Source organism: Chelonia mydas, chromosome 1 (assembly GCF_015237465.2).
Source record: "Chelonia mydas isolate rCheMyd1 chromosome 1, rCheMyd1.pri.v2, whole genome shotgun sequence".
In the NCBI taxonomy this organism is placed as follows: Eukaryota; Metazoa; Chordata; order Testudines; family Cheloniidae; genus Chelonia; species Chelonia mydas.
In genome coordinates, this window is record NC_057849.1 from 206,947,611 (window position 1) to 206,966,556 (window position 18,946).

Here is an 18,946-nt window from a genome sequence, read left to right on the forward strand (position 1 = left end):
TAGTGTGGCCTGCAGAACATATTCACATTTTCCAGAATCTCTGCTTTCATTTTTTGGAGAAGTAAGTTTCTTGCCCTTCTGCTTACAGAGATGACCTGTTAAACGTGACCCGAGTGTAACTATGCAGTGTTGTCTGCCTGGGTCTGCAGAGAGCCTGAGATGAGGACTCAGAGGAGGAAACTCCTCAGTCCCTGTTGGGTCTCTTGCTCTTTACACAACAAACGTAATATGAAGGAACCACGTAGGCACATAGGAGGAACATCTCAGAGCCTCCTTTGGTGCCCTCAGAGAGCTCCAGAGAGGAGAGTCACTGGGGACTATATGTGAGGGGTGTCAGAAAAGGGTGACCTTCCTTCTCAGCTCCTATAGCGAGGGGCTGAGAACTTCAGAAAGGAGAATCTCTGGGGCTCAGAAAGGGTTAACTTTTTTGCTCATGCTCTGGGGTCTGTCTGATATCTCCTCCTCTCTCTATCTCAGGAGCTACCATGTCCCCAGTCTCCCTCGGATGTTGACAGCCTTGATGGCCACAGCTTCAATGATGAGATGAGCAGTGACCCACGGGACATTGACCAGGATAACCGGAGCACCTCGCCCAGTGTCTACAGCCCAGGCAGCGTGGAGAATGACTCAGACTCATCCTCTGTGCTGTCCCAAGGGCCTTCCCACTCCTACCGTCATCCCTCACTGTTTCCCCAGAGTCCCCCACCCGTCCCTCCCATTGACAGCCTAGCCCGTCCACCGGAGTCAGCTTTCAACCTAGCAGGCGAGGTCCACCCTCAGGCCCCTGCAAGTGGCTACCACTCTCAACTTGAGACTCAGGCTTCAAGGATTTTCCAGGCCCAGGCACCACCAGCACCTGCCTCCTCTTCCTCTTCCTCTGCTGCACATGCTCCTCTCTATCCCTCTGCCAATGTGGTCCAGGGGGGGCCCAAAGCCACTACTGGCGGGGGGGGGCTCCCAGTGCCGGGAGGACGTGAACAGACTCTTGGTGCCAAGCACAACCCACCACCCACTACACCCATCTCCCTGGCCTCTGTGGCAGGGGGTCTACCCCCTCAGAAGACTCCCCCAGGCAACTCCCTGGCAGCACCCCCAGCTTCTGCCCCCTCCTTCCCCCATGTCACAGCCAACCTGCCTCCCCCACCAGCCCTGCGCCCACTGAATAATGTGTCCACCAACTCCAACTCGCCTGGGATGGTGGGGCAGACATTGAGTGGGCACCTCCCATCGCCCCACGGGATGGGGCAGGACAAGGCACCTGCCCCACCCCCCTCACGTTACCCCTATGCCCCCCCTCCACCCAGTTCCTCTGCTCAGTACCCTCCACCTCCCCCTGCCCAGGCCCTGCCCAGCTACAGTGCCTCGTATGCCCACGCCTTCCCCCCACCTAGTGGCCTCTCCGTCTCCAGCCAGCCCCCCAAGTACACCCAGCCCTCCCTGCCCTCCCAGCCCGTGTGGAGCCAGGGACCACCACCCTATGGCCGCCCCCTGGGCAACACTAGCTCCCACCCCACTGCCTCCTTCCCTGGCCAGCCCTCCCAACAGCCACCACAGCAGCACCATCATGGCCATGGCACTGGAGGGGGGGTCTCCCCAGCCACAGCAGCTCCTCCCCAGCCACCTGGAGGTTACTCCCACCCCTTGGAGTCAGGCACTCATCACCCTTCGCATGTTGCCTATGGGCTACGTCTCTACCCACCCCACAGCCAGGCCACATACAGCCAGGCTCCTTCAGCCTCCTCTTCCTCCTCCTCCTCCTCTTCCCAGGGGACATACCCAGGTGTCTGTGCTCACCCCCAAGGGCAGAGTCCCGCTGCCTATGCCTTCCCTCCACCACCTCCACCCTCACCTGCGCATGGAGCTGGCCCGCCAGTCACCTCTGCCTCTGTCACTCTTTCCACCGTCATAGCCACCATGGCCTCTTCCTCAGCCCCCTACAAGACGGTGTCACCCCCTGCTCCTCCCTCCACTGTGGCCCCCTACGGGAAGCGGGCAGGCTCACCTGCCCCCACATTCCAGCCCCCAGCTCCCTACAAGCCGGGCTCACCACCTTCTTCCTCTGCTTCATCATTCCGTGCAGCCACGCCCCCCGGGTACAGGATGACCTCTTCCCCAGCAGCTGGCAGCTACAAGGCCCCCTCACCTGCTCCCACTGCCCCCCCATTGCCTGGCGGTATGGGAGCCCCTGCTCCCCCCCTACCACCGCTACCACTGAGTGCTGCACAGATCAAGCAAGAGCCGTCAGAGGAGTACGAGCCCCCAGAGAGCCCAATGCCGCCGGCACGGAGTCCCTCACCAGCCCCCAAAGTGGTGGACGTACCAAGTCATGCCAGCCAGTCAGCCAGGTGAGCAGGGAAGAGCGAGACAGAGAGGGAAAAATAAGACAGAAGGAGGAACATGGAGACAGAGAAAGAAGGGAAGGGAGGGCAGTTTTCCAGGGCCTGCAGCAACAAGTAAGCCCCACTGGAGTCAAAGAGAGTGACCTATCCGGAGGGTGGGCCTTTTTGCTGGGCATCCAGGAAGGGCTGGGTCGCTGCAGCCCCCAGCATAAATTAGAGCAACGCAGTTTGCATGGGGGTTGGGAGGGATAGTTGCAGCCCTACACAGTGCCTATACCCGGGAATTTTCCCCTGGCTTTTTGGTTTATGGTACCTGTAAGCTGCCACAGTGGCATACAGTGGTGGGAGAGGGGATGAGAATCTCACCCTGTGTGTTTGGGAAAGGAGATTGAGCCACAGAGGTAGGGTGCTGGATGCAAGTAAGTGAAAACCATATGAAAAATAAGGGACAACACTTTATTTTAAGGGACATTTTAGGAAACACCATTTCCCTTAGCATATCATGTATTTGTCTCTCAAGTGTATGTTTCTACTGTCCTCATGTATACAATACAAATATCATAAGCTTCAGTGTGCTGTTTAAAATGGTGCTTCTTATCTGTTTTCATACATTTCAATACATCTTTGTTCTGAAATCAATTCATAAAACTCTTTACATGTACAATTGAAATAAACTTTAATTTGAAGCTCAGCCTTAACAGAATCAATATTTAGCAAGTCTTTTTACACAAGAAAAATATTCTTTCCGCTGCTGCATTTGAGGTAGAAATGGACATAATAAATTCCATAAGTTTTAGAAACTGGAAGAAGGAGCTGGCTACCGTGTTTCGAAGTCCCACCCTTTCCCCTGCACACAGTATTCACTGAACCCTCTTTGCTATAACATACTAGTGCCCATATGTGGCAAGCATTTGCTATTTACTTAGTCATTAATGAACCTTTCCCTTTCCAGAAGTTTTCTAAATTCTTCCTCGCATTTCCTTACCTGTGTTACAAGTACAAAAACAGGTCTGGGGTTGAGAAACTTCTGAATGTTTAGTATGTTTTAACAACAGTCTCAAACATGAAGCCACATCCAAGATTTTTGATTTCAGGTGCGCAATTCAGTGCAGTCTTAAGACAATACCAAAAAAGAAATTTTTTTGAGCTTTGTGGTTAGTTTATTTTAAAAGTAGGGCTGTCAAGCAATTAAAGAAATTAATCGTGATTAATCATGCGATTAATCGCACTGTTAAACAACAATAGAACACCATTTATTTAAATATTTTTGGATGTTTTCTACATTTTCAATATATTTATTTCAATTACAACACAGAATACAAAGTGTACAATGCTCACTTTATATTTATTTTTATTACAAATATTTGTATGGTAAAAAACAAAAGAAATAGTGTTTTTCAATTCACCTAATACAAGTACTGTAGTGCAATCTCTTTATCATGAAAGCTGAACTTGCAAATGTAGAATTATGTACAAAAAAAACCCTGCATTCAAAAATAAAACAATGTAAAATTTTAGAGCCTGCAAGTCCACTCACTCCTGCTTCTTGTTCAGCCAATACCTCAGCCAAACAAGTTTGTTTACCTTTGGAGGAGATAATGCTGCCCGCTTCTTGTTTACAATGTCACCTGAAAGTGAGAACAGGCGTTCTCATGGCACTGTTGTAGCCAGTGGTGCAAGATATTTACGTGCCAGATGTGCTAAAGATTCATATGTCCCTTCATGCTTCAACCACCATTCCAGAAGAAATGCTTCCATGCTGATGACGGGTTCTACTTGATAACAATCCAAAGCAGTGCGGACCGACGCATGTTCATTTTCATTATCTGAGTCAGATGCCACCAGCAGAAGGTTGATTTTCTTTTTGGTGGTTTGGGTTCTGTAGTTTCTGCATTGGCGTGTTGCTCTTTTAAGACTTCTGATAGCATGCTCATCCCTCTCAGATTTTGGAAGGCACTTCAGATTCTTAAACCTTGGGTCGAGTGCTGTAGCTATCTTTAGACATCTCACATTGGTGCCTTCTTTGTGTTTTGTGAAATCTGCAGTGAAAGTGTTCTTAAAATGAACATGTGCAGGGTCATCGTCCGAGACTACTATCACATGAAATATATGTCAGAATGTGGGTAAAACAGAGCAGGTGACATACAATTCTCCCCCAAGGAGTTCAGTCACAAATTTAATTAACGCATTATTTTTTTAACAAGCGTCACCAGCATGGAAGCATGTCCTCTGGAATGGTGGCTGAAGCATGAAGGGGCATACAGATGTCTAGCATGTAAATATCTTGCAATGCCAGCTACAAACGTGTCATGCGAATGCCTGTTCTCACTTTCTGGTGACGTAAATAAGAAGAGGGCAGCATTATCTCCTGTAAATGTAAACACACTTGTTTGTCTTAGCAGTTGGCTGAACAAGAAGTAGCAATGAGTGGACTTGGAGGCTGTGAAGTTTTACACTGTTTTGTACTCAAAAGAGTGCAGTGATGTAACCAAAAAAATCTACATTTGTAAGTTGCACTTTCACAATAAAGAGATTGTACTATAGTACTTGTATGAGGTGAATTGAAAAATACTGTTTCTTTTATCATTTTTACAGTGCAAATATTTGTAATAAAAAATAATGTACACTTTGATTTCAATTACAACACAGAATACAATATATATGAAAATGTAGAAAAACATCCAAAATATTTAATAAATTTCAATTGGTATTCTATTGTTTAACAGTGCAATTAAAACTGTGATTAATCGCATTAATTTTTTTAATCACAATTAATTTGTTTGAGATAATAGTGTGAGTTAACTGCGATTAATCAACAGCCCTACTTAAAAGATTAGGTTTCTTCAGGCTGAATTCTACATTCAAAACAGGGTCTAATCAACAGTTACTTTGAAGCTGCTCTGCTAAGGTTGATTCAGCCTGTCCTTACTCATACTACAAATTAATGAAATAAGGAAGTCTAGGGATGGTCCCTTAAAATAAGGGATGGGTAGTCACCCTGCACAGAGGGGACTGCGGGGGGGGGGGGGGGGGTGGGGGGGACACCCCAAGGCAAGGGGTGTATCAGGTGTGTGGGGCACAGCTACTCTCCACAGCCCTCACTGGCTCCAAGATCCCTGCACACCCGCCACCTTCCTCGATACATTTCCAGGCTGTGCCAGTCCCCACTATTCCCCCAGTCCTCCATCTCTCTCACACTCTGACACTTATGCCTCTGTTCTTCTCCACAGGTTCAACAAACATCTAGATCGTGGCTTCAACTCCTGCTCCCGTACAGACCTTTACTTTGTGCCCCTGGATGGCTCCAAACTGGCCAAGAAACGGGCGGATCTAGTAGAGAAGGTCCGCAGGGAGGCTGAACAGAAGGCCCGGGAGGAGAAGGAGCGAGAGAGGGAGCGGGAGAGGGAGAAGGAGAGAGAGAGAGAAAAGGAGAGAGAGTTGGAGAGAAGTGTGGTAGGTGTTGCAGTGACCCCACTGGGGAGGGGCTGAGCAAAGGGTGATGTTTAGGGAATCACAGTGCCCCCTGCTGGGGGAGGCTCTTGTTAGCCTCCAACACTGACAAGCTTCTCTGCTCTCTTGCAGAAGTTGGCTCAAGAGGGCCGGCCAGTGGAGTGCTCATCTCTCGGCCCTGTCGCTCACCGCCCATCCTTTGAGCAAGGCAGTGCCGTGGCTACCGTCCCGCCGTACCTAGGCCCCGACACTCCAGCTCTGCGCACGCTCAGCGAGTATGCCCGGCCCCATGTCATGTCCCCCAGCAACCGCAATCACCCCTTCTATGTGCCACTGGGTGCTGTTGACCCCAGCCTGCTGGGCTATAATGTGCCAGCCATCTACAGCAGTGATCCAGCCACACGGGAACGGGAGCTGAGGGAACGGGAGGCCCGGGAACGAGACCTGAGGGACCGGGACCTGCGGGAGCGTCTCAAGCCTGGTTTTGAAGTCAAGCCAGCTGAGTTGGAACAGCTCCATGCTGTGCCTGCTGCTGCCATGGATCCTTTCCCGCGCCATGGGGGGCTGGCTCTGCAAGCAGCCCCTGGCCTGCACCCTGCTTTCCCCTTCCACCCAGGGCTGGGCCACCTGGAGCGGGAGCGGCTGGCACTCGCCACCGGCCCAGCCCTGCGTCCTGATATGTCATATGCCGAGCGACTGGCGGCTGAGCGGCAACATGCAGAGCGGGTAGCTGCCCTGAGCAATGACCCCCTGGCCCGACTGCAGATGCTCAATGTGACGCCCCATCATCACCAGCACTCGCACATCCACTCCCATCTCCATCTGCACCAGCAGGACGCCATTCATGCAGGTGAGGGGAGTGCAAGGGCTCAGGGTGGGATCCCCAGCTTCCAGTGCTCTCTTTCCCCCTGTAGATTGTCTCACTGGCTCATTTTCCTACTGGTTCTCTTGTGTACGCCAGAAAATGTAGGTGCTTCCAGCTCTGGTTTTAGCTTTTGAGCAAGTCTTAGAATCGGCTCAGCCTGCACAGGCTCAGCGCTAGTGTAGAAGGAAGGCGCAGGCAGCGCCACTTAACGGGCTCTCTTGGCCCTCTCAGTGCCGTCCCTCAATGCTTATGCCCAGCTCAGTGACAGCCCTGAACACTGGTGGGATCAGATGGGAAGCTCTCCATCCACTAGACTCATGTACTCAAGTAGTCCCAGCTCTGCTTAGCTCCTCCACCTCATTCAGGATAGGCCTAAGCAGCCTTGGCTAGTCTTGGCTCAGCGCAGCCCCCCTAACTCTATCTTATTAGAGGCACAGAGACCTATTCCAAATGCAATTTTATTTAATTTTTTAAAATGTTGCTGTTTAATAGTGTAGAACGCTCTGTACAATTTTTTTAAAAGTTTTAAGTCTTTATCCTTTTGGACCAATGTGTTTCAGCCCCTGAAAATGCAAGCACAACAGAGAGAGGCTAGTGGGCACACACAGCACCACGTGGCTGCTCTTATCTTACTGGGTGCTGATTTGGGCAGTGTCTTGGCTGCAGTTCCCAGACTCCTTGACCTGAAAAAGTGAAACCAAGGGCACTAGTAACTATAGACACAGACACACCCATATGCCCAAAGAAATCCCAGTTCTCTGCTCACCTCCTGATGTCTCCTACTGCCTAAGTTGGGAGATGACTTTGCAGGGGAAGTTTGATGGCTGGGCTACACAGAGAGACCTAGAGGAATGTCCTCCCATCCAAGTTGGGTCCTGGGCATTTATATCTCAGCATCCTAAAGGAGAAAAGGAAAAGGAGAAGTTCAGCAATGACAAGCTCAAGAAAACAAACCCCACCTACCCAATACTAGAAAATAATTGTACCAAAGAGAGGAAGTGCCATATCCTCTTGAGCACTCAAAAGCAGCAGTGCCAGCCATACCAATCTGTTGGGAACCTGGTGACCATATGCTTTGGCATCTGGATGGTTTGTGTAGATCTGTGCCCCAGCACAGATCCACAGACGGCCCCATTCAAAGCAGTTAGAACCAATCAAAATGATAACAGGAGCAAATCAATGTCCATTATTCCCCTTTTACTTCTGCACCTCCGACCAGCATTCCAGCATCTAACACCATATAATGATATGTGCATCCAGAAGAGGCAGCTACCATACTAAATAGTAACATGCTGATGAGTACAAAGTACTTGCAAGCTGGAGTGCCTGCATGTTGGGCATCCAAAAACAGAGGCACCCAAAATGAATGGACATTTTTTAAATGCAGCGTTTGGGCTTTATGTTGTGCATGCAATATGTGGCCTCACACCTATGCTGCATATCTGCTCCAGAGGGCTGTGCCTGGAACTGGAGGGTACTGGAAGTGCCCAAATGCCAAACTCCAGTGATGGTTGCAGAGGAGGGTGTTGCATGTGGCCTTGCAGAACAGTTTTCTGTGAGTTAGTGTGGATACAGGGAACAAATACAGAAACAAATGGGACTAAAAGTGATTAGCTGTATCAGGTGACCTTGACCTGGTTCTATTCCTAGTACAGAACAGCCTGGCTGTGTGTCTCTCTCTCCTTCCCCCTTTGTTTCTCACTTTCTTCCACTACTTCCGTAGCCCAGAATACCTATGGATATCTTCTCTCCCCAGCCTCAGCCTCTGTTCACCCCCTTATTGACCCATTGGCCTCGGGGTCGCATCTCACTCGGATCCCATACCCAGCTGGTACCATCCCCAACCCACTCCTTCCTCACCCTCTACATGAGAATGAGGTGCTGCGCCACCAACTTTTCGGTAAGAACACTGGAGGGAGCTGTGGGGCAGGACTGAAGGGCATCAACACAGCTAGAAGGAACAGAACTGGGATAACAGTGAGAGACTGAGGTGCATTAATAGCTGTGTGATGCTGTCACATCAGGACTGGAAAATCAGGGTGCTGACAGGTCAGGATTGAAAGGCACTGGCAGAGCTGTGAGAGGAGAACCCAGGGTTGGACTATTGGACTGGGGGGTGCAATAGGTCTGGATTGAGCAGCATTGGTGGGGCTCTACTAGTGGGGCATGATTGAGTCAGGGAGGAGTGGATGATAATGGGACTGATAATATGACATGATGTGTTCTTTTTCTTGCTTTTCTTTGTTTGTAGCTGCCCCCTACAGGGACCTGCCAGGATCTCTCTCTGCTCCCATGTCCGCAGCTCATCAGCTCCAGGCCATGCATGCACAGTCAGCAGAGCTGCAGCGTCTGGCTCTGGAGCAGCAGCAATGGCTTCACGCCCATCACCCTCTGCATGGAGTGCCACTTCCTACACAGGAGGATTATTACAGGTGTGTAGAACCCACTGCTCGGGGGAGTGGGATATAAAACCTGTTGCCTGTGGGGCACTGGTTCAAATCTGGCCCCAGGATGGGGAAACTAATGGGATAAGGGAATGGGATAGGAGGTCCCCTACCTCAATGTACCAATTCCAATCGGATCCCAGGTTTGGGGGGACTGGAATATGGAGTCTTTCACTTCTAGGGTGCAACAGTTCCACTATGGTCCTAGGTTGGTAGCGATTGAAAGTCATTCATATCTGTTGGCTTTCCATGGCCCTCATGCTAAATGAGTATGTGAGGTCTCAGCCCTGTTCTTAGGAGGAGCAAATGCCTGCTTCACAAAAGCTGGCAGCACAATTGGCACTACTAACTGATCTCCTTGTTGTCAGAGGACTGAAAGGGCCACAGAGCTGGATTCCCCCTCTCCTCTGTGAGGGGCTGTCTCCGGGACAGGGAGAGCACATTGCAGGGGAGCAGTATGTGTGTGTTCAGAAGTGACTGGGTTGTATTGCTCTGGGGGTTTACTAAGGATTCAGTTACTGAGCCAGCAATTTTATCAGGGACTAAATTGACTTGAATAAATGAATAAATACAATTCACAATATTAAATCCTCTTTCTCTTTCTCCATCTTTTCCCTTCATTCTGCTATTGCCTTGCCTCACCCAGTCACCTGAAGAAAGAAAGTGACAAACCCCTTTAAACGGACCACAACCCTCACAATGACATCATCATGTCTCCCTTTCCAGGGGAGCAACCAACCAACAAAATCCTGGGGGAAGGGAAGCTGTAGAGTGATATATCCTGATCCTACTCAGCACCGTGCAAGACAAGAAGGGGTGGAGAAAACAAGATAGCCACCCTGGGAGCAAAGTGTGGGAGGGGAGAGAAGCAGGGTAGGGAGTAAAACACCAACAAAAAGCTTGGAGCACTGGCTGGACTTTGAAAGAGGCACTGAAAGAGACAAAGTTGGTGTTGCAAAGAGCTGGTGGTACAAAGAATCATGGGGATTCAAAATGGCTGCTGCTCCATCTTCTCTTTTAAAAGTGATTGTGTTCAATTTAAAAAAAAAATGGTGGAAAGCATCTTGAAACTTTTCTCCACAGGGTGGCAGCCCCTTCTGCTTTTTTGAGTGAGCAAACATGGTCAAGAGGCAACCACTCAAACCCTGATGGAATTGCTTTTCCAACTGGCCCCATCCCACCCTGTTTGATGTAAGATATGGCTTAGAAGTGCAAGGCATCATGGGACTTTTCAAAAAATGGGCAGTGCTGCTTCCCACACTCCAAACCCTTTCAGGAGTGAATGTGGCAAAGAGATGCAAGCACCATTGGAACTCTTTAGAATGGACAGTGTGACTTTCCCACACAACTCTTGAGGGACTGGGCCTGGTCATGAGGTGCAAAGCACCACGGGACTGTTTTCAAGAAGGTGGCTGTATTTTCTCTCACCTTGAGGGAACAAACATTGCCAGAAGGTGCAAAGCACCATGGGACTGTTTTTGAGATGGTAATTGCCCCTCTCCCTCCCAGCCCACTTGGGAGGGTTGATGTGGTCAAGAGACACAGGATATCCTGGGACTGTTTTAAAGATGGTGGCTGCCCCTTTCCCTTCACCCATTCCAATTGATGTATTTTAACTCATGCACATCCCATTAGACGTGGAAGTTTTGCGATTTGTGACTCTCCAATCCGTGTGTGTATGTGTGTCTGATCTCACAGTTGTATATCTCGATCTGTCCCCATATATATATTTACTTAAAACATTAAAAAAAGCTATGGAAAAATACCCAAAGTCCCCCACATTCCCAGCCCCCAACATGCATTCTAATAATTTATATATATAAATATATATATGAAGCTCTTAAAAAAGAAAAGCAACCAAACAAAAAACCCTTCCAGAAACTGACTTTCTTGTGTTCATTTCAAAGGAGCTGGGAGTAAGGGGATGTGAAAAACAGCACACTGCACTGCAGTGTGTGAAAATGGAGCATGGTCCCCCAGATGCACAGTGGCCCTAGCTCCAAGATGGAGTGTAGGGAGATGGGATGTGGCCATGTCATGAAGGGTGACACCTCTGAGATAGGGCCCCCAATGGAGGGAGCAAGTTGGGGGTATAGAAAGATTTGACGTGCAAGATATGAAGGGCAGCTTCTCTGAGAACACAGCACTCATGACTGCCAGCCTGAGGTGTTGAGATAAGGTGCATGATATGAAAAAAAAGGTGACACTTTTAGCAGCACCTAGTGCCAGGTTGTGGTGTGGAGGAGAAGGAGATGGCCAGGGAACAAAAGGCAACACAACATCAGTCAAGTTGTGGCTTGGGACTTGGTCCTGCTTTGAGCAGGGGGTTGGACTAGATGACCTTCTGGGGTCCCTTCCAACCCTGATATTCTATGATTCTATGATTCTATGAAGTACCCCCAATATTAGAGAAGTGTAGAAATCTGAGGCATAGCCAGAATATGAAGGGCAATACCTTAAGTAGCACAGCACCTCCCAGTGGCAAAACAGAGTGTGGGGGAGAAGAGGCAGGGCCAGGGCATGATGAACAACACTGCCCCTAACAGCAGAAAACCCCCTTTACGCCAACCTGCTTGCTAGGAGATGGGGCAATATATGAAGAGTCGCACCTCCTGGAGCACAGTAGCCCATAACACCAAATTGGGGGTGGGGAGAAAGTGCTCCCTAACATGAGGTTGGGGTACTGGCAGATGCAGTGTGTCTGGGGTATGAGCAGTACAGTAGAACCTCAGACTTGCGAACACCTCAGGAATGGAGGTTGTTTGCTATGAACAAAACACTATGGTTGTTCTTTCAAAAATTTACAACTCAGCATTGTCTAAATGCAGCTTTGAAACTTTACCATGAAGAAGAAAAATGCTGCTTTTAACTATCTTAGTATAAATGAAATAAGCACAGAAACAGTTTCCTTCCTTGTCAAAGCTTTTTTTTTTTTAACTTTCCCTTTATTTTTAGTAGTGTATTTTTAACACAGTACTGTACTTGCTTTTTTTGGGGTGGGGGAAGGGGGCGTCTCTGACTCTGCTGCTGCTTGATTGCACATTTCCGGTTCCAAATGAGGTGTGTGATTGACCGGTCAGTTGTAATTCTGAGATTCTACTGTACTTTCTGCAACCCAGCACCCCCTAATGCCAACCTGGGTTATGGAGGAGATGGGCATGTCCAGGAGCTGAGAGGCAGTACCTCCACACCTCAATGCTAGACATTGCTGTGAGTTTGCAGAGCAGTGGTGCAAATAGAAATCATTTCTTGCACTCATGGGAGGGACATAAGAGAGGGCACGTGACCTCCCCACTTGACCCTCCACGTGACTCCGCCCTGGCCGCAGCCCGGGGCCCCCATGCTCTTCCCATCCACTTCGACAGCCCCCTTACTTGTCTAAAATTTTACAACAGATGCAGTTGTAAAATGATGCTTTGGGCCCCTGGTGCCACCTGTACTTCCAGATGTCATTGAGGATCCAGGAGCACCCCAAATTGAAAACTTCTTAAAACTTCTTAAATGAAAGAAGGATAGGAAGGACAATCACCCCTACTTTCCCTTAACATACTATCAGTGCCTCCCTTATGTCCAAAGTAAGCTTCCCCCAAACTAAGCTTCTGCCCGGTTACCTTTCTCTAAGTATTGCTCTCCACCAGGCATTAGGAAAGCATCTGGGTTTGATGGAAAAGAAGCATAGAACTGTGTGTGTGCCATGTACATCTTGATAGAACTCCAGCCCAAATTGTTTTATTATTTTCCTCAGCATGACATACAGGAGAGGCAATCAAAATCAGCCTGGCAGAACATGCATGTGAACTGCCTCTGGACAAATAAGCAATTGATTAAAATCACATTCACTGATCTCTTGGGGCCAAATCCTGTTCCCATTGAGATCAAAAGGAGTTTTGCTATGGAGTTCAATGGGAACAGGATTTGACATTTGGAAAGGAAAGAACAAAACCACTCAAGCAAAGCCTACATTGCTTATACCACAGGTATCAAAGGCTGCTGGATCATGTGAGAAAGCAGACATCTGATCTTTGTTCATTGCAAGGGAGAAATCAGCAATCAATGAGGCTAAAACAGTCTCTATACTATATCCAATGCATAAATCCATCTGCAAAGGATCAAGGAAATATGAAGGCTCCAGATTACCTTAAAGTCCTCAGTCCCTTGGTCAGAATGCTCCCATGAGTATATTTTCATAGTCCAGAGGCTGGAGCAGGAAAGAGACTGGAGCAGGAAAAAGGCAAAGTGAATATGTTTTCAGGGCAGGGCCTTTTAGCTTCTGCCAAGTGCCAAGTAAAGGGAAATCTGTTCTTACTGTGAAAGATGGTGTTTGGAGTCACATGGGCAGGTTACATGTCCATCACCCCCACCCATATTCTAGTTAGAACATTCACAAAAAGTCCATTAAGTGTAGACAGGTGTTTTCCAGGGTCCATTGTGAGCTAAGTGTTCCTTAATGGGCCATTCAACTTGACTTGTCCCTTCATGTGCTGGCTAAATATCTTGTGAGCATTACCACAGGAGCAAACATGTAGTAAACATAGCTAATATTCATAACTTCAGATACCAAGATGAATTCACCTACATGACTATTCCCAAAAGAGATTCTGAAAAATCACACCACGTACCTGAGACCATATCTTCCAGTGCCATGCCCCACTGGAGTTTTGTTATCTGTTATGTAACAACAGAGATGGAGCCAGTGACATGACTCTCTTTAGCTAAAAGGGCAAGGTTAATTTTTAGCTATTCAGGTGTGACTGCACCTTTAGTCAGTGAGGGCATACTGGCTGGCACACATTCAGGTTAATGGGCTTCAGTGTTCCTTTGCAGTTTACTTTTTAATGTTCATAGACCTGGTATGTGCTGAGGTGATTTAAAGCATAACACAGATTTTTAGGTTTGCAAATCTGTGAACCTCTGCCTCTTTGAGATTTTATTATTATTAATTATTTATTATTATTATTATTATTTTGCTGGTCATAATGGGGGGAGGGTATCCTCCCCACCTTCTGCTCATGAGGTTATGTATGTGTCTTGTAGCACTCTTCTGAAGACCAGTTGGAAGGATTTTTTTTTCAGTAAGTATGGACTGATTCTTTTCTCTTAGAAGGCATGTAATTTTTTCAGGTTCACACTGATTAACACAGAAAACAATTGGGGCTGTTAAACTTTCCTCAAATTCCATAGAAAATTAAGTTCAGCTATATTTTCCAGTACAGTGATGAAATGGGTGTTTGTATATACAAACATCAACATGCTTAACTACTCACTTTCCCCAAAAATATGGAGTATTTTAGTCTGTTTACATAGAATATGGGATTTGGGTGAGGAGCCATTTCAGCGTATGTATGACTTATTAAAAGACAATTTTAAAGTAGAACTGTATCCTAAACTGCATATGATATTGTACCTAAACATTGCATTTCAATGGGAGATTCAACTTCCTTTATAGGAACAGAACAGACTCCTGAAACTCTTATCACAAAAGTGGTCCATAGACATGCAAATAGTCCCATTGTCTTCAATGGGATTGATCAAATGATTAAGGGTTTACAGAATTAGGTTCCAAATTTGTAAACTGTTCTAGATGAAACTGACAATGCCTGAGCTGTCAGATTGGAAGGCGCGTCATTCAAATAAAGGTGGGCAGATGTGTGATCAGTCTTAACCCCGTTGCTAAGATGAAGGACATATTTTCAGCAAAATTCTTGGCAGATTCCTGAGGTAGCTGGTTTAAGGTCATCAGTTTCCGGCATTATAATCTTCACTTATAGTTCTCTCACCCACAAAGCTGGAAAAGGAGGCATTTGTTTTCTTTATTTTGCTGCTCCAGTTCCATTCAGCAAAATGCATGTTAGATTAGTTTGGCTGCAAAGAAGAATTCTATGTACACTGGGGACAACACCTACTCCTGTCAGGCTGCAGAACTGGGCTGACATCAGAACCCGAACATCCTCTGATCAGTGCAAGCAGAGGCATACCTCTAATGATTTGGACTTGATGTAATGCAGTATGAATGGCATGGATAATTCAGACGAATGGGGAGAAACAGAATCAAAAACACTGTTTAAACACCTTCCGTCCTGGACCCCACCATCTTGAGGACTCCTGACCAATTTAATAGCACAATACATATGCTAACAAACTTAAAGTCTTTGTCTAAATGTGTTAGCAGATGCATTGTGCTGTTAAAGCCATTTTAAAAATGACTGCCCTCCCTAGCTGTGTTCGCCTCCTTTAGGGAGCGCAGCGCAGCCCCGCCCCTTAGGGGTGGGGCTAGCCCCAACTCTTTCAGGTACCCCATAGCCCCTAAAAATCTCTTGCCTGTACTGCCTACTCGGAGAGCACCACCCGACTTACACTACTGGTGCAGCAATAAATTCGCTAAAGGCAGCGCACTCCTGTGCACATACCAGGTCTCTATCACTTCTCCCAGTCTCCCTTCTAGTCTGAAAACCAGCGTCGGGTGCCTGCGGCTGCGCCAGACAACTACTTCCTCCCTCCCCTTTCCTCTACGTTTCCGCCTTTCTTCCCCTTCTCTGCACGCTATTGCTGCCGGGGGCGTGACTTTTCGTTTACACCAATAGGAAACGACATCATCTACATATAGCTCATTTCTTCAAAAGCCCTATTTTGCGGGGCTCAAAATAGGAACCGCGTGGCGTTGCGGGCCCCGACATCTGTGTGGGCGTTGTCCAGAGCCGCCAAGAGGGTTGCGTTCCTGGCTTGCAAGTCACCCTCAGCAACAGCGCTCTGCGGCCGGGGTGGGGACCCGCGCTCGGAGGGGCTCCTGTAGTGATTTCAGCTCTTTTAGTATTTGTCTAGCAGGTTTCCTGTTCCGCCAGGAAGCCTCTGTAGTTGGTGAATGTGAGAGTGGGGGTGAGACCAGCTGTGCTCTGTAGCACTTGGCGTGGAGTATTGCACGATCTTCCGTGCGGGGGCTTTGGGTCGGGCGGTCCCTGGCTACGAGGGTGGGACTGAGCAGCCCGGGCTCGGCGGGGTGCGCGCCCGCGCGCGGGGTCAGGTGGGGCGCCGTACACGGCCAATAGTGGGGGCTGCTGCGGGAGTGGGGATTGCGGGGCGTTTGGCATTGGGTGGCGGCGGGAGTAGGTGTGGGCCGCTGTGCAGAGACGGCCTCTCCGCGGGGGCGTAGGCGAGGTGCAGCGGGGACCAATTTCCGCCCCCCAGTCTCCGGCGGCGTCTCCTCGCGGTCCCGCCCCCGCAGCCGTGATTCCTCCCAGCCGCTAGACGTCAGGACGCGGGCAGGCTCGCTCTCCCGCTGAGGCAACTTCCCCCGCCTGGCCGAGCCCATGGGCCTGGCTGGGGCCTGCTGCGCCGCCAGGGCGCGGTGATATGAGCGCCCCTGCCCAGCCTGCAGCGCCCCATGGCTACTCCGGCCCAGCCCCCGCCGGGCTCGCTGGGCGCTGAGCAGGTCAAAGGTGAGGGCGCGGGGGGGGCCGGCGGATAGCGGCGTCCCCCTGCCCCCCCTCCGAAACTTCTCTCGGCCCCCAGCGAAACGCGGCAGCAGCGCGGAGCCGCGTGCTACGCGATACCCAGCGTCTCTCCCATTGCACAGAGGGGAAGCGCCCGCCATGGCCGGCGGAGCGGGAGCACCCCCTCCCTCCCCCCCCCCCCCATCCCTAACCCACTCCCATGGCCCCTGGGGAGGGGGGCTTGGGCGCCGCGGCGGGCTTTCACTGCTGTGCCTGTCTGTCCCTAGTGGTTCTCGCCGAGGTCATCAAGGCCTTCGGCTCCCCGGAGAATGCCCAGCGCATGGAGGAGGCCCGGGATAACGCCTACAATGACATGGGCAAGATGCTGCAGTTCCTGCTGCCCGTGGCCACCCAGATCCAGCAGGATGTGATCAAAGCCTATGGCTTCAGTAATGATGGAGAAGGTAGGTTTGCCCTGGTTGGGAGGGCAGGGCAGAGCTGGGCTGTGGCAGGTTTCCCTTTCCTCCCTTTGTGTTTGAGGGTCCCTCCTGGGGCAGGGAGCACACAGCCACGTGGGTCTAGGGGAATGGGCAATGCAAGCAAAATCTCAGTTTAGCTGTTGGTTCCATGCACAGGATTCTCCACCTACAGCTGCAGCTCCTTTGTCTGGCCACAGGATGGTATCCTTGGTAAACCTACCATCTGTGGAATCTTGTCACCAGTTAGATTTGTTCTGAGTTGTTTTCTTTCTTCCCCTTCTCTCTCTTAGGGGTCCTGAAATTTGCCAGACTGATAAAATCTTATGAGTCCCAGGATCCAGAGATTGCAAACATGTCCGGGAAGCTAAAAGCCATGTTCCTGCCTCCAATGACACTGCCCCCACATGGGGCTGGGACAGGGGGTGTGGCTGCCTCCTGAAACTGGAATCCTCTGCTGGCCTTCCTGGTCGAGGTTGCATGACACTCAGTGTGTGAGAGTTTTCGGCTAGCTGTATTCCAGGACTGCTCTCCACCATTATCATCAGTGTGCTGCAACTGGTCAGAAGAGCCACCTGCTTCCTGGAAGCTCTGCAGCAACTGGCTTCTTTGTGCATCTTTGGTTTTTGTGCTTGTGAATAAAAGCTGCTTTGAAAATGTCCCCCTGTGTTTCTGAGTGAGTCTTTGTCCAGTCTGGATCCTAGTGCTGCTTCCTGGGAAAGAGGGCACTCCGCACTGAATGTAAGGCAGGAGAGAGTTCTGGTTATCTCCTCCCCTACTGGTAATCCTGTAATCCTTGTGGCTCTGCCTTGAGGAGACCACCTTGCATGAGATAAATTTGAGAAAATCATGATCCCCCATACCACACATCTTAGGTCTGGAAGTAGAAGGCTTGAAACCAGTTAACATTTCTAAACATCCAATCTTATAGGCCCAGCAGGGAGTGCTGTAGGCCGGCACTGAGAGGCAGCAGAGTGAAGGGGGTTCAGAACTGGAACAGCAGGCATGTAGGTGTGGGGCTACACGTATATCTCTCAACCTGCCAAGACCCAAGCATCGGATGCAATGGTTCTGTCTAGTTTAGGAAAATAGGTTGTGTTTAAAAATGTGGTAGCAGAGATGATTTAACTAACACGTGTTTACACACTAGTTTAGGTGTGTTTAACACTGTTAGCAGGATCCTGGGGTTGACCACCATAAGGTAACATGTTTTTTTAAAGGTGTTAAACTCTGTCTTCTTAAAAGATAGTGTTTAACAATGTATAAGTTAAAAGATGTTGGCTAAAGTATTCTTAAACACAATTTATTCTCCTAGTCTAGACAGGGCCAATGTGTGACAAAGACCCAAAATGAGGGGCACAATATATTATTGATGCAGGAAATTTAAGAAGCTGCACAATTCTTGAGTGTAAAGGCCTCTATAACTCAGGGTTGGTCAACAGTAGAAAATTAGATTGACCCAGCTACATTGCTCAGGGATGTGAAACCCCTGACTGATGTAGTTAAGCTAACCCAAGTCCCTGTGTAGGCAGCACTAGATTGATGGAAGAATTCTTCCGTTACACTAGGTACCACCTGTCGGGGAGATGGATTTACTGCAGTAATGGGAGAACCCCTCCCATGGCTGTAGTAAGGGTCCACACTGAAGCAGTACAGTGACATTTTAAGTGTAGACCTCCAGGTGCTTTCTTGGATTTAGAGGCTGATAAAAGGGACCTGTGGTGGGAGACATAGATAGACCTGTAGCATTTAAAGTGTAGACATAGCCTCAGCCTCATGATTCTGCATTTCTGATGTCATTAATTTTCAACAATAAAAGTGAGGGAACACCACATTTGTGGAGAATGTAGGTACTCTGGGATTTGAATGAGGGGCATTTGACTGATGTGACTGCAGGGCAGGAATGAAGGCTAATGGCAGAGCTGTGTGGGAACCCCAGGACTGG

At 49.0% G+C, this 18,946-nt stretch overlaps 2 protein-coding genes and 1 non-coding gene across 13 annotated transcripts in view; all 3 read left to right on the forward strand.

Moving 5' to 3' along the window:
- Positions 1-10,979, forward strand: part of ATN1 (atrophin 1) — a 60,161-nt gene extending 49,182 nt beyond the window's left edge. For all 7 annotated transcript variants that reach the window (XM_037910990.2, XM_037911016.2, XM_043541223.1 and 4 more), the window contains 6 exons: positions 478-2,345; positions 5,570-5,792; positions 5,922-6,639; positions 8,411-8,554; positions 8,906-9,086; positions 9,745-10,979. In XM_037910990.2, coding sequence (XP_037766918.1) covers positions 478-2,345; positions 5,570-5,792; positions 5,922-6,639; positions 8,411-8,554; positions 8,906-9,086; positions 9,745-9,778 — 3,168 coding nt within the window. In that variant the 3' untranslated portion in view covers positions 9,779-10,979. The remainder of the gene's footprint in view (positions 1-477; positions 2,346-5,569; positions 5,793-5,921; positions 6,640-8,410; positions 8,555-8,905; positions 9,087-9,744) is intronic.
- A 4,722-nt stretch (positions 10,980-15,701) lies between these two features.
- On the forward strand, positions 15,702-17,662 carry C1H12orf57 (chromosome 1 C12orf57 homolog). Of its 5 annotated transcripts, none has more exons than XM_037911137.1 (3): positions 15,702-15,856; positions 16,813-16,989; positions 17,295-17,662. In XM_037911137.1, exons 2-3 carry the CDS (start codon positions 16,866-16,868, stop codon positions 17,441-17,443), a joined length of 273 nt encoding a protein of 90 aa, XP_037767065.1. In that variant the 5' UTR covers positions 15,702-15,856; positions 16,813-16,865; the 3' UTR covers positions 17,444-17,662. The 5 variants fall into 5 exon arrangements, with proteins under 5 accessions (XP_037767065.1, XP_037767082.1, XP_043398050.1 ...); XM_037911154.2 differs by having other exon boundaries at positions 15,722-15,971; XM_043542115.1 differs by having other exon boundaries at positions 15,734-15,953.
- LOC114021777 lies at positions 15,886-15,946 on the forward strand. Its single transcript, XR_003566198.1, has one exon. It is a non-coding gene; the product is annotated as a U7 small nuclear RNA (small nuclear RNA).
- Positions 17,663-18,946: the final 1,284 nt, after the last annotated feature.